At 32.6% G+C, this 11,947-nt stretch overlaps 3 protein-coding genes and 1 non-coding gene across 5 annotated transcripts; 2 read left to right on the plus strand and 2 right to left on the minus strand.

Annotated features, from left to right (window-relative positions):
- Positions 1 to 195: 195 nt before the first annotated feature.
- LOC136775829 (uncharacterized) lies at positions 196 to 7,801 on the plus strand. The gene is made up of 8 exons (XM_066730939.1): positions 196 to 607; positions 1,970 to 2,161; positions 2,247 to 2,420; positions 3,282 to 3,521; positions 6,383 to 6,571; positions 6,649 to 6,819; positions 6,898 to 7,146; positions 7,205 to 7,801. Exons 1-8 carry the CDS (start codon positions 542 to 544, stop codon positions 7,397 to 7,399), a joined length of 1,476 nt encoding a protein of 491 aa, XP_066587036.1. The 5' UTR covers positions 196 to 541; the 3' UTR covers positions 7,400 to 7,801.
- On the minus strand, positions 1,649 to 1,730 carry TRNAS-UGA (transfer RNA serine (anticodon UGA)). Its single transcript has one exon. It is a non-coding gene; the product is annotated as a tRNA-Ser (tRNA).
- Positions 7,802 to 7,836: 35 nt separating the features above from the next.
- On the minus strand, positions 7,837 to 9,149 carry LOC136775830 (alpha-ketoglutarate-dependent dioxygenase alkB homolog 4). The gene is made up of 5 exons (XM_066730940.1): positions 8,901 to 9,149; positions 8,702 to 8,827; positions 8,542 to 8,634; positions 8,062 to 8,462; positions 7,837 to 7,999 (listed from the first exon to the last, which is right to left on the minus strand). Exons 1-5 carry the CDS (start codon positions 9,000 to 9,002, stop codon positions 7,849 to 7,851), a joined length of 873 nt encoding a protein of 290 aa, XP_066587037.1. The 5' UTR covers positions 9,003 to 9,149; the 3' UTR covers positions 7,837 to 7,848.
- Positions 9,150 to 9,253: 104 nt separating this feature from the next.
- Positions 9,254 to 11,872, plus strand: LOC136775833 (peptidoglycan-recognition protein SA-like). Of its 2 annotated transcripts, none has more exons than XM_066730942.1 (4): positions 9,254 to 9,473; positions 9,568 to 9,787; positions 9,916 to 10,034; positions 10,229 to 11,872. In XM_066730942.1, the coding sequence occupies exons 1-4, from the start codon at positions 9,416 to 9,418 to the stop codon at positions 10,411 to 10,413; spliced, it is 582 nt and encodes a 193-aa protein (XP_066587039.1). In that variant the 5' UTR covers positions 9,254 to 9,415; the 3' UTR covers positions 10,414 to 11,872. The 2 variants fall into 2 exon arrangements, with proteins under 2 accessions (XP_066587039.1, XP_066587040.1); XM_066730943.1 differs by having other exon boundaries at positions 9,577 to 9,787.
- Positions 11,873 to 11,947: the final 75 nt, after the last annotated feature.

Below are 11,947 nucleotides of genomic sequence, written 5' to 3' on the forward strand. Positions count from 1 at the left end.
TCAGCATCTTTTATAAACTACGATTTCAAGAAAATGCATTCCAAAAATAAAAGGAGAGAGCCGTCTAGCGTGCATGGACCGAAAGTTCTAACCTATACATTCACACTATATGTAAAACAGCAACGCGCACGTGACATAAGTTTGGCTTCACGAACGCACGGGACAGAACAAGTTTTGTTCGTTACGCATGCGTGTTGCTTCCGTTCACTTTAAACTTGGGTTAATTCGGAAGTTTATCAGCTGCCGAAAGTTTCCGTTTCTCTCCGACAGTATTGCGTATTGGGCGCTCATTTTCCCATCAAGATTTTTATTCGTATCAAGTGCCGTGTATAGGTACCAAAAAACTGTACAACTCGCTAGTGCTGCTACATCAAATGTTTGGTTTGTTTCTGTTTGACTCAGAGTTCGATTCAAGCGACGCAGTTTCAGGATAACAGCCGATAAGTGTCGAAGTGTCCAACAAGTGTGTCACCGCTGTGCTGCTGTTAGCCAGCTATTTCAATCGGACTCTTAACCACAAATTCTAAAGACGATCATCAAGATGAGGTTACCAGCGAGTACACAGTGCATCAAATTGTTGATGGTTGTTTTTAACCTTATTTTTGTGGTGAGTTTTAGATCTCTTGAAAGTAGCTTAAATTTCTTTACGGAAAACTTGTACTTTTCTCAATTGATGAGCTGGCACTTATCAGCTTTCGATCTCGATATCAAACCATTACGAGTTACGACATATTGGTCAATTGTCGCTAATTGTCGCTTATTACCAATGCACCTCACCTGCATACACTTTTCAATTGTCAGCAATTGCACACATCTGTCCATACGCCTTGACGATATTCCGTTTACTCTACATCTTTACGGCCTTGAGACCCTCTTTTTTCATCCAATATTGCACATTTTTATCGCGAATTCCACGAAATTTGAAAGTTAAAATATCGCGCAAGATCTGCTGAACACTTGCGCAGATTGCACGCATATTTTCCTCGCTGAGTAGGACAATTCAATTTTTTCATGATTTCTACATCAAGTTTTTGACATAATGTCCATTATAAATATTGAAAAAGTTGCTTCTTTTTTATAGAGTTAAGTGCATTACTTGGAAAATAACTAACATTGCATGATATTTTTAAATTTTATATTCTTATCATTCGATTGATTACTCATGAAATAGGATAAAATCCATAGTCTCCTTTCTTTATCAAATAATAAAATATCTTCATTAATACATTTTTTAGTTCACTTTGCCTTCGCAATGTTTGCGTCAATTCTGATTCATCGATCAATTTCAAGATTATACTCAAACCAACTGATACCGTTTTGTAAAGAGAGAGAGAGAGAGATTTAATATCTTTACATTTACACTTTATTCTTTGTATAATAATAGATTGAAAATAGTTAGAAAATTTTACTCGTCATTAATTTGAAACTAAAAATGCTACGAATAATTAATTATTGTTACAAAATTCGAAGCAATAGTAAATTACTACATTGATTTAATAATATAGTCTCTTAAACTACAAATATTGAGATATCTCATTTTAACAATGTTTCCCTATTTTTCCAAATATTATATTTACATTTTTATATTCGTAATATTTGCTGTTAATTCCTGGTTTAATAGAAAATAAAAAAAAGGAAAAAAAAAATCCGCTGCGGACAGGATTCGAACCTGTGCGGGTAGAACCCAATGGATTTCAAGTCCATCTCCTTAACCGCTCGGACACCGCAGCTTTCGCGAAAGTCTTTCAGTTTTTGTGATCAACTTTATCGTACCACGTGAATATACATTGTCTGTCGTAAATATTTATGTTTAGTCGAGCAGTATCAATGAATACACACAAAGTTCCAATATAAACACATATCTAAAGGATAAACCTTACATTGTATTTACCAACGACTAACTATGAGTAAATAAAGTTAAAACAAATAAAATAAAAATAAATGAAGTATATGTATTATTATTTTTCAGATCACAGGGATAATTATGTTATCAATAGGGATTATCATCTATGGTGTATTTGGTAGTTATTACCACCACTTTTTGGATGATAAATTCCTTTCTGTACCTTCGCTGCTGATCGCTATTGGTACCATTATCCTTTTCGTTGCTTTCTTTGGATGCTGCGGAGCGATACGTCAAAATTACTGCATGTTGCTCACGGTAAAAATATATAATTATATAAATCAAATTTGACAAAATAATATATGCATTTAAATAGAAATAAATTAATCGATATTGTTTGTAGTTTACCTCGCTACTCGTGTTGATTTGCATCATGGAACTCGCAGCGGGCATTTCCGGTTACGTGTTGAGGGCAAAGGCAGGACAAGTAATTGAAAATAAAATGGAGCTCACAATGAAAGATTATCCACTAAAAAATACGGATATAACAATGGTTTGGGATACTCTGCAGAAGTCGGTAAAACCAATCATTTTGATTATTTATGCATTTATATAATATAATGTATGATAAAACATGCATTTTTTTTTTATTATGATCTATACTTTTTATGTGAATATAAGTTAATATCTATCAATTTTCATTTCAGTGATGTATTAAGACATGTTTTTTAAATAATCTTCTATCAATAATTTAATCAACTACCCCATATTTTCGATATACCATTTGATTCATAAATGTTTTAAGTAAATTCCTTCAAAATTTAAGCTCAGTCTGTATTTGTATAGAAAGAAAACATTCGACTATCCGTAGAACCTTTATTTTTAGTGAAATTCTTTTTAGAATAAAATTTCACGCCTTACAATAATTTTAAAATACTAATTATTCATTGGTGTTATTTTAGCGTTATGGATTAATTGAATCATATACGAATTGTTTTAATATATACTGTTGAAAGTTAACTATATATCTTGATGATGAAAGGTGTTCTAAATGTGTATAGTCCCATTTCAATATTATTCTTACTTAACGCATAGTGGCAGTTTATCGATCGGCTTTTCCCGCCCGTTTCGCTTCCCTGACCTTGGTCAACGAATTCGCGGAAGAAGTCCTCAAGAAAATCCATACTAATGTTATTCAAATCTATTCATCCTAATTTACTGATTCATTTCGTTTGATCAATACTTTAATACTGTTTGAATACATCAATACCTTGGAATTGTTTATAATAATTTAAATAACGAGTGAATTTTTATTTATCCTCGAGTCGTCATTGGGACTAGTTTGCCTACATTAGATAACATCCAATAATTATTCCTAGTAAAAATGTTTCATTTTTTGTATATTAAATAACATTAAAATTAACAATCTGTTTTTCAGTTGCAATGTTGTGGTACCATGAACCAGACAGACTGGGTTAAAATTGTGAACAAAGACGATTCTACCACCAATCTTCCCATGTCTTGCTGCAGTGATATTGTAGGAGGTATTGGTAGTAAACCTTGTGTTGAAAATGGTACAAATGTTTACCCTGTTGGCTGCTTACCAAAACTGGCAAATGAAATTAAATCACATGCTGTAGAACTAGGAGGTGTTGGAGTAGTTATTGCATTTATTCAGGTAAAATTAATCAACGATTGTCTTATAAAAAACAATTCTCTTTTTTTATTAATAAATCTTAATTGACCGTATTATGAACGAGACCTTAATTCTTTTATTGATTCAGCTTTCTGGTGACGTTTCACAAATTGATGCAATCCTTATTTATGCATTTTTTTCAGGCATTCGGTATTTGGTTCTCGGTTCATCTGGCACGAGCTATCAAAGTTAGCTACGATACAGTTTAAGAAGAAAGTAGTGGAGAATTTGCGTTTTTCAATAAAAAAATTGAGCAGGATTCCTTACCAATTATCAATAATTAGTCATATCCTTCCTTTAAAGCTGTTCTAAGTTAATTATTATTATTGTAAGTTATACTTTAAGTTTGAAAATAGTGTGAATTTTTAATAAACAATACATATCAACCTGATTTTCCTTTGTCTTATATTTTTTACTTAAAAAAATATAAGATTTTCAATTTTACAGTTTTGTAAATTTGTTAGAAATGTATATACAAGTTAACAGAATTTTAACGTATAATCGAGTAAAACGTTTTAACCATATACTGTGGAAGATAAGGCTTGGTATTGGAAGTCTCTTTCCCTGGAAATCTATGATTTGTAAGATAAGAACAGAGATAATGAAGTTCCGCAAACACCAATCTGCCACATTTATAAATACATTTGACAAGCCTTGTTATTTTATAAAAAAAAAACCAAATAACAAATTCATAAAAAAACATTATTACAGTTATGTCAAATTGAATTTTTCGTTGTATAATTTTTATATTTATTTCTTTCCATCGCAACTTAGTATTTGGGATGATTTAGTCAATTATGTAACTAGTTTTTAAAATTAGGCGTCAAAGCGCAGTTCAAGAAGTTCGGTTGAGAAATAAAAATCAAATAAAATATCACAACACTGCAATATTTTCTAGCTAATGCAGGATTTGCTATAAAAGACCTTATTATGCACAGGGATGAACACTTCATATCTAAATGTAGATTTTGTTTAGTCCAATCGAAATTAGTAGAGAAGGGAGTAATGAATTGCAAAAGAAACTTTCGAAATTCGTAGCCGAGGCGTATTATGTTCAAGGCTTATGGTTGATGAATCGGTACACATTAAAATCCACGATAATTCAGATACGAGCAGGTAGAATTGCTTATTTGGAGTGGGGGAACAAAGAACGAACATATGCCTAAGAATCGCGGCGCCTGCTTATCGATCCGCATAGGCAGAAGCCATTTCGTCAGGCATTTCCAACGAGTAACAAAAAATAACGCGAAAAAGAAGTTGGGTCAGAAATCAATGATAGAATTTTCTTGGTGAGCAATAAAAGAAGGGAATTGAAAGGAAAATGAAAAGTCATTAGAAGAACAAAATAAAGAGACAACCAGATAGAAACAGACAAAAATAAAAAATTAAAAGATAAATTAGTTTTTGGAGTGATCTTGAAGAAACTTTCTAGTTCTTATAGTTGAAGAAGTTAACTGGACAGTGTCGCCTACAAGAAGATGGCCGTTGGTGGGTGTTGGGCTTATCTGATGATAGCGAGCCACTGCTAGTGGCAAAAGTGGTAGGCCTCCAGTACTCTGTAGGGTTTCTCGCGAGTCAATTCCGGTCAGACCGGGCTCTTCGGCTGTGCTTCGCGCTACCAAAATGGCGGCCACCCATCTAGACATCGGCCTCAGGTGCATCAAGTACCTCCTCTTCGCTGTCAACTTACTCTTCGTGGTCTGTTATCATGTTCTCCTCCTATTCTCCATCCAATTACCCATTCTACTTTATTAAACGTCATCGCTCTTAACTTTTTCACAAGTTTTTCAGCAGCTGCATCATTGCTTCCTCGTGTTTTAACTTGAAAACTCATCATTTTATATTATTTCAATATTTTTCACTGATTTTCAATGGTTACCTGAAATCAATATTTTTCTTTTAATTTTTAATCATTCAAGTATACTACTTCTACACTATCAAATCTTATCGATCTCGGCTATTTCACCAGTTTTTTAGCAGCTGCGTCATTAATCTTTAAACCATCGTCATTTGTTCCTTCATACATTCTGATATGAAAACTCATATTTTCTATATATATGTTTATTGCGCTTTTCCCAACGATGTTCAATTTTTCTTTGAAAAATCTACCTTATATTATTACTTTTTCAAAACGTTATTTATCTGTTTTTAAGAATTATCTCAGAAATGCAATATTTTTTTATCAATTTATTACTTTTTTACTATCCATGTCTGGGCTAGAGCCTTTTTATTGTTTTGTTTGTCAATATAATAGATTTTATGCGATGTTATACTATTTGGACTGCACCTTTATTATTTCTCGACAAGAATTTTCTAATCAATGTGATAACTCGAGAACTATGATGCACAATTTGGAATTTATTAATAATTTCTACTGGAAGCAGTAGTAATTTAACTATTGAGAATTATTGAAGCGAATATTGTATTGCGACTTCTGGGAATTATCTCTTGGAGGTTTTTTAATTTCTACGTATAGTAAATGAAGTAGGCTTATCGTCTCTCGACAGATACGGAGATAAAACTAATCATACCTGTGACAATGCGTAGGAGACTGAATTTTATCTCCGCGACAAAGTACAAGCTGACTCAAATACGTAACAGTTCATCGAACTAGCATATAAAGCAAATTTTACTTTTTTTGTCAATGTCCAAAATTCAATTGTTCTGTATAGATATTCAAATAATAATAAATTGACTAAATAAATTTGATCTCATCACGAAGAATCCTAAAATATTTCACTCTTTCACTCATATATCCTTTTTTCAGCTTAGATAAGGAAAAACTATAACTGATAATATGTCAAACTCGAAGAGAAATTTGATTCAATTAATGATTTTTACAGTTGACAGGAGTAATGATAATATCTGTTGGTACAACAATATATGCTGTTTACGAGAATTTCTCACATTTCTTGGATCCGAGCTACTTTTCTCCAGCTACCCTTTTGATGGTAGTTGGAATTCTCATTTTTGTGATTGCCTTCTTAGGCTGCTGTGGAGCAATCAAGGAGAGTACCTGCATGGTACTCGTGGTTAGTACAAAATTTGGAGCAAATTAAATAGAACTTGTCTATTCTGATTGCCTAATTATATAAAATCTTCTTGGCAGTTTGCAGCTTCACTGTCCATTGTTTTGATATTGGAACTAGCTGCAGCTATATCTGCGTATGCTCTGCAAGGCACTGTAAAAGGCCTATTACAAATCAAGATCCATGATACAATGCAAGATTACCATACGAACGAAGAAGCAAAGATTGCAATTGATTTTATGCATGCTAGAGTAAGAATTCAGCTTTAAACACCTTGGATCATAAGAATTCAGAATGATTACATCTAATGACTGGTTCTTTAATTAAAGCTTCGGTGCTGTGGTTACAATGGACCATCAGACTGGATGAACATTACTTCCCCTTCCAATGTAAAGAATCAGGAGGATTTTAATGTTCCTGACTCCTGTTGCATGTACATGGAATCTTCGACAAGCTCCAACACAGGTCATATTTGTACACTTGCCTACAGCTTAGGCTGCATTGATCGTCTCTCAATTATAGTCCATCGTAGCGCACTATACATTGGCACTGGAGCTATTGCTATTGCACTGATTCAGGTAAGATCCTAGAAAAGAAAATTTTAAGTTGTCAGTGAGTAAAATAAATAAATTACAGTTGACTGGAATAATGTTTGCCTGTATGCTTGGGCGTGCAATCAGGAGACAAAAAACTGAACGAGAACGTCGTCGTTGGGAATTGAGAGAAAGTATAGTTAATGGTTATCAACCACTTGGAAAATCAGATCCCATCACCACATTCCCGGTGGTGTACATGCAATCTCCAGATTATCCTCTAAAATCAAATTGCTAGTGTTAATTTCTTTTCTCTTTGCTTTTGCTCATTCTCTGTTTTACAGACGACGCACCAACAATGGGACCATTTTCCTATTGAACCAGTATCAAACTCCATTAGATTGTGGATTGATAATAATGTCCATAAGTATTTTTATTAACTTAAATAAATTTACACCTACGAGCATTGTACCAATTAATCAAAGTTCCATGCATTAACAAATCTATTGTAGAAATATAGCCAATAGGAATCTTAGATTTTCTGAAGTAAGATTTAATATTTTTGACGAGTTATATTATGATACGAGAGTTTCTAATTAATAGTTCGATTTTGATGCATTTTAATGTATTTTTATGGAACTATTGTACTAGAGTTGTATAAAGTGCTTAAATAAAAAGTTTATTTTTAAGAGTCACTTGATTTCTGAATTTTATTTACATATTTACAGTCTATGTTATTTTTTTAATTTACCAAAAATTAGATGCTTGCTTTAAAATTTCTATTGCATCATCATTGTGCTTTCCTCCTGATAAATATGGAGGAGTAAATTCCCTGTATGCCAAACAGACTCTTCTGGAACAAACATCTTCACGTAGTACTGCATGCTCCCAACCATATCTATATTACAAAAATATATTTATAATGTACTCTTAATTATTAAAAAGTAATTTCTTTTTTACCTTGCCTCCCCATAAAGAACCATCAAAGATCTGGCAGGCATTGGTAATCGAACAATTATTTGATTTTCTTGTTTTAAATTGATATTTTTAAAATTTGAAACATAATTCAAATTATAACGTGTACTTGGACCCATATATGGTATCATTGTTAGAACTGAATCCCCAAGAACATTTACAGTTATGATTCTCTCTCCCCAAATCCAGCAATCATCTATGTGGGGATCTATAGAAGCTCCTCTTTCTGGATTGTATTCTAAACTGCACTGTTCTATAGTTTGAAAATTTTCAAGTAATTTAACATTATCAAATTTTTTTTGCACAAATTCTGTAGTCTTTGGGAAGCCTATAAAAGCACCCAATTTTAATTTACGTTTTTTAAAATTGCATTTTGGTCCAAAATTCTGAAAATGATTAAATATAATCGAATTTATACAAATGTTTAACAAAATTTATTAAAAGAGTATTATTTAATCATAATACCTGTTTTCTCCTACCACTTTGTGAAGAGTCCCATGGTAACTTATCGAGATCTGTTGTTAAATCCTGAGCTTCAATGCTGTTTAAAAAATCTAGCTGAAGCATTATGTTACATAAGAACTACAATTTTATGTAAATAATTAGTTATGGAATAAATACTTACTTCTATGTAAACACCTGGAAAAATAAGGGACTCCCCTGCATGGTCAGGATGAATTTTATTTTGCTCAATGTCCCAACCTGGCCAACATTTATCACACAATGGACAGTAAACATAACTAGGATATTTCTAAAAAGTAGAATACAAAAATTAATCTATAACAATTTTTTCTTAACTTATGATTATAATAATAAATTTATACCTGTAATTCAAAATTTAAATCTGACTTAGAAATATTGAATTGTCTTTCACAAATTAAGCAGCTACGAATTCCTTTGCAGCCGCAAGATCGAACTGTTTCCATTTTTTAAAGTAAAATTTAGTTGCTCCTCCAAAAATTACTCTAACTTGGATTAATCTTAAATCAACAACACCATGCTCAACAGGGCTAACATTTTTTTAATCAAAATTTTACTCTAACCTCAAACCTCAAATCTCGATGTCCTCAATTGCTTTATTAGAAGAGGGTGGGGGGAGCCAGCTGTGTTGGCAAAAGTAGGGAAAATGATGTCACTGGTGAAAAGTCAGCAGTCAGCCCGCGCTATAACTTTCAAACAGTGTATTCGTGATTACTATACTAATACAGTTTTTTTTATTTTATAAATGGGAAGATTTATATTCTCTCTTTGATTCTACTCTATCTCATCATTTCCATTTGGTCGTTCAACGCTTATACAGTAACAACATTTATAGTGATTTTATTTAAACTATAAAGAAATGAAAATGATTTCCAAAGAAATTATTCTAATATTGGTACTATTCTTCTTTCACACTGGTGAGAAGTGTAGCAGTGTCAACTAGTTGAAATAATAGTATGCTGTACAAATAGAGCAACAGAAAAACGATTGTTAATTCATCTATTTTTTAAGGATCAACAGAAGGAGAAGATTGTCCGCATATTGTGCCTCGTGGTGGATGGGCAACAATACCGCCTAAATCTATTAATTATCTAATCGTACCAATCCCTTACGTTATAATTCATCATTCGGTAACACCAGAATGTACCACTCGTTCTGGTTGCGTTAATCGCCTAGAAAATATTCGTGACTATCATATGACCGATTTGAAGTCCAACGATATTGGATTCAAGTAAGTCAGCATCTATGAAATTTAATTATAATTACTACATTATATTTCATTGCATGGAGTAAATTTAGAAACCTTATAAAAACTAGCAATCTCGTAATTGATAAATCAACTCATCTTGGAATATTTAGCTTTATGATTGGTGGAGACGGGAACATTTACGAAGGCTGTGGCTGGACTTTGGAGGGAGCCCACACTTACGGGTTTAACAAAAGATCAATATCGATAATGTTCGTTGGCAATTTCCAAGGTACGTGTCTTCTTTTAAGTATTTCTATCTTATACTCTATTCATTAAGTTATAACCAGGAAAAACCAGAGCAATATTATTTCACACCTCTGACCTCTCATTATCAGCTGATGATAGCCATGCATTCTAAATAAAAAACTATTGAATGTACAAAATTATTATGCTTTCATAATTTTTTTATTTTTAAATTTTTAGAAAAGAAAGTTAATAGTACCTTTTTGGACCTTGCGCACAAATTAATTCTCTGTGGAAAGGATCAAGGAATGTTGCGCGAAGACGTAAAAGTGATTGGTGGTAGACAAGCAATCAGCACAGCCAGTCCTGGCCTTGAACTCTTTTTGCAAATTCAGGACTGGCCAGAATGGGCCCAAAACCCGTGAAATAATTTAATTGTAAACAAAAGGTTGCACCAGAACTATTTTGTTCAATTTATTACAATAATAAATGATCAAACACAATTTTAATTTTCTCAACTTAATTTATTAATTTGTACGCCAGTGTACAAGATCACTAAGTACTTTACTATGATACAAGTTCTTTTTAAATACTCAGCACTTCCTATATACGAAAAACCCGCTATAAACGATAGTGGATGGCTAGGAGTAGGAGTATAACTTAAAAAGAGGCAGGGAGCGAATACCTATTAAATCTAATGCATTGATCAGGACTACTATAAGACTCGTAAGAATCAATGCTAAATGCACAATCTTCCAAATGCAAAGACTGACAATAGCACCGAGACATACAAACTACGGTACTCGTTAAATGAAATAACGATGAACCAAGACAGGACTAAACTTATAAATAGGAAAAAGAGAAAAAACACGAACACATAAATAGCGGATTAAAATAGCACCAAATCTATCATTCTCTTTTGCTTTCTTCTCGCGTTAAGAATGTAATGGACACTAATAGACTATGAATTCGCACGACTCACCATTCAACGTTAAATTTTGAGTTTTACCAAAATATTAAAAAAATTTAGTTTTTTCATTTTCAATAGTTTAAATTTAGTATATTCAATGTTGGTTTTTGTGTTAAATTTTGAGAAGTATTTTTTAAGATTGATCGGTGATTCATGTGAATTAATTACAAGGTTCGTGATCCAGTACATGCTTGACTATTCAAGTGCTCAATATATATTCAAATATATATAAAATCTTCATCGCGTTTGCACTGAGAATTGCGACAGCACCGATCGAAAGCCATATTTCTATTATTTGAAAATGTACGTATCTGTCGAAATATAAGCAGCTCTGTATTGGGCACTGACGGCTTAGCTTTCCACCAAGGCTGGTGCAATCCTTGTAATCCTCCTCTAAAATCAAGCAACAGATCTTTAATACACAATCAGTCAATAAATAATTTTTTGCTATAAGACTTATCCATTTTATTTACACTCGTTATTAACAGCCTTCTCTCCCAATTTTATCATTTCAGTTGTACTTACCACACTCGATATACTGCTCGTTATTATTTTTTTTGTTTCGTATAGTTTGATACAATAAACAGTGTGAAAGTACAACTTAAACGAGGAAATCTTATATCGCTACATTTACTGCTATCACCCTGGATAGTTTTTGTATCTTCATTTTCTCTTTCTTTCTTCCGTATCTGTGTTTCTACAATTTTTAACTAAATGCTAGTCCGTTCTTTCCTTTTCCAAATTCCGGCAAGACGTGCTCAATAAGGTGTCAATTACTTCCCCATTTTTTTTCTCCAACACGAAACAACAGATAAAAAAAATATTTTCTTGCATGCATTAATATACCCTCTCTCTCTCTCTCTCTCTCTCTCTCTCTCTCTCTCTCTCTCTCTCTCTCTACTGTTACAGATTTTCCTTTCCTCAACGCATTAGCGTAAATGACAGATACTAATTACGCTTTGGTCAATGATGATAAAATAAAATTCGAT

Source organism: Prorops nasuta, unplaced genomic scaffold (assembly GCF_024137725.1).
Source record: "Prorops nasuta isolate Cenicafe-Biocafe unplaced genomic scaffold, Cenicafe_Pnas_1.2 PNAS00008, whole genome shotgun sequence".
In the NCBI taxonomy this organism is placed as follows: Eukaryota; Metazoa; Arthropoda; class Insecta; order Hymenoptera; family Bethylidae; genus Prorops; species Prorops nasuta.

Bases quoted from the DNA above. Each gene is read 5' to 3' on its own strand.
- LOC136775830 (XM_066730940.1), bottom strand. From the start codon at position 9,002: ATGGAAACAGTTCGATCTTGCGGCTGCAAAGGAATTCGTAGCTGCTTA. The intron at 8,635-8,701 runs GTAAGTATTTAT...ATAATGCTTCAG, and splicing joins TTCCAGGTGTTTACATAGAA to CTAGATTTTTTAAACAGCAT. The intron at 8,463-8,541 runs GTATTATGATTA...AATCATTTTCAG, and splicing joins AAAGTGGTAGGAGAAAACAG to AATTTTGGACCAAAATGCAA.
- LOC136775833 (XM_066730942.1), top strand. From the start codon at position 9,416: ATGAAAATGATTTCCAAAGAAATTATTCTAATATTGGTACTATTCTTC. The intron at 9,474-9,567 runs GTGAGAAGTGTA...CTATTTTTTAAG, and splicing joins ACTATTCTTCTTTCACACTG to GATCAACAGAAGGAGAAGAT. The intron at 9,788-9,915 runs GTAAGTCAGCAT...TGGAATATTTAG, and splicing joins TCCAACGATATTGGATTCAA to CTTTATGATTGGTGGAGACG.
- LOC136775829 (XM_066730939.1), top strand. From the start codon at position 542: ATGAGGTTACCAGCGAGTACACAGTGCATCAAATTGTTGATGGTTGTT. The intron at 2,421-3,281 runs GTAAAACCAATC...TCTGTTTTTCAG, and splicing joins GGGATACTCTGCAGAAGTCG to TTGCAATGTTGTGGTACCAT. The intron at 6,572-6,648 runs GTTAGTACAAAA...TCTTCTTGGCAG, and splicing joins GTACCTGCATGGTACTCGTG to TTTGCAGCTTCACTGTCCAT.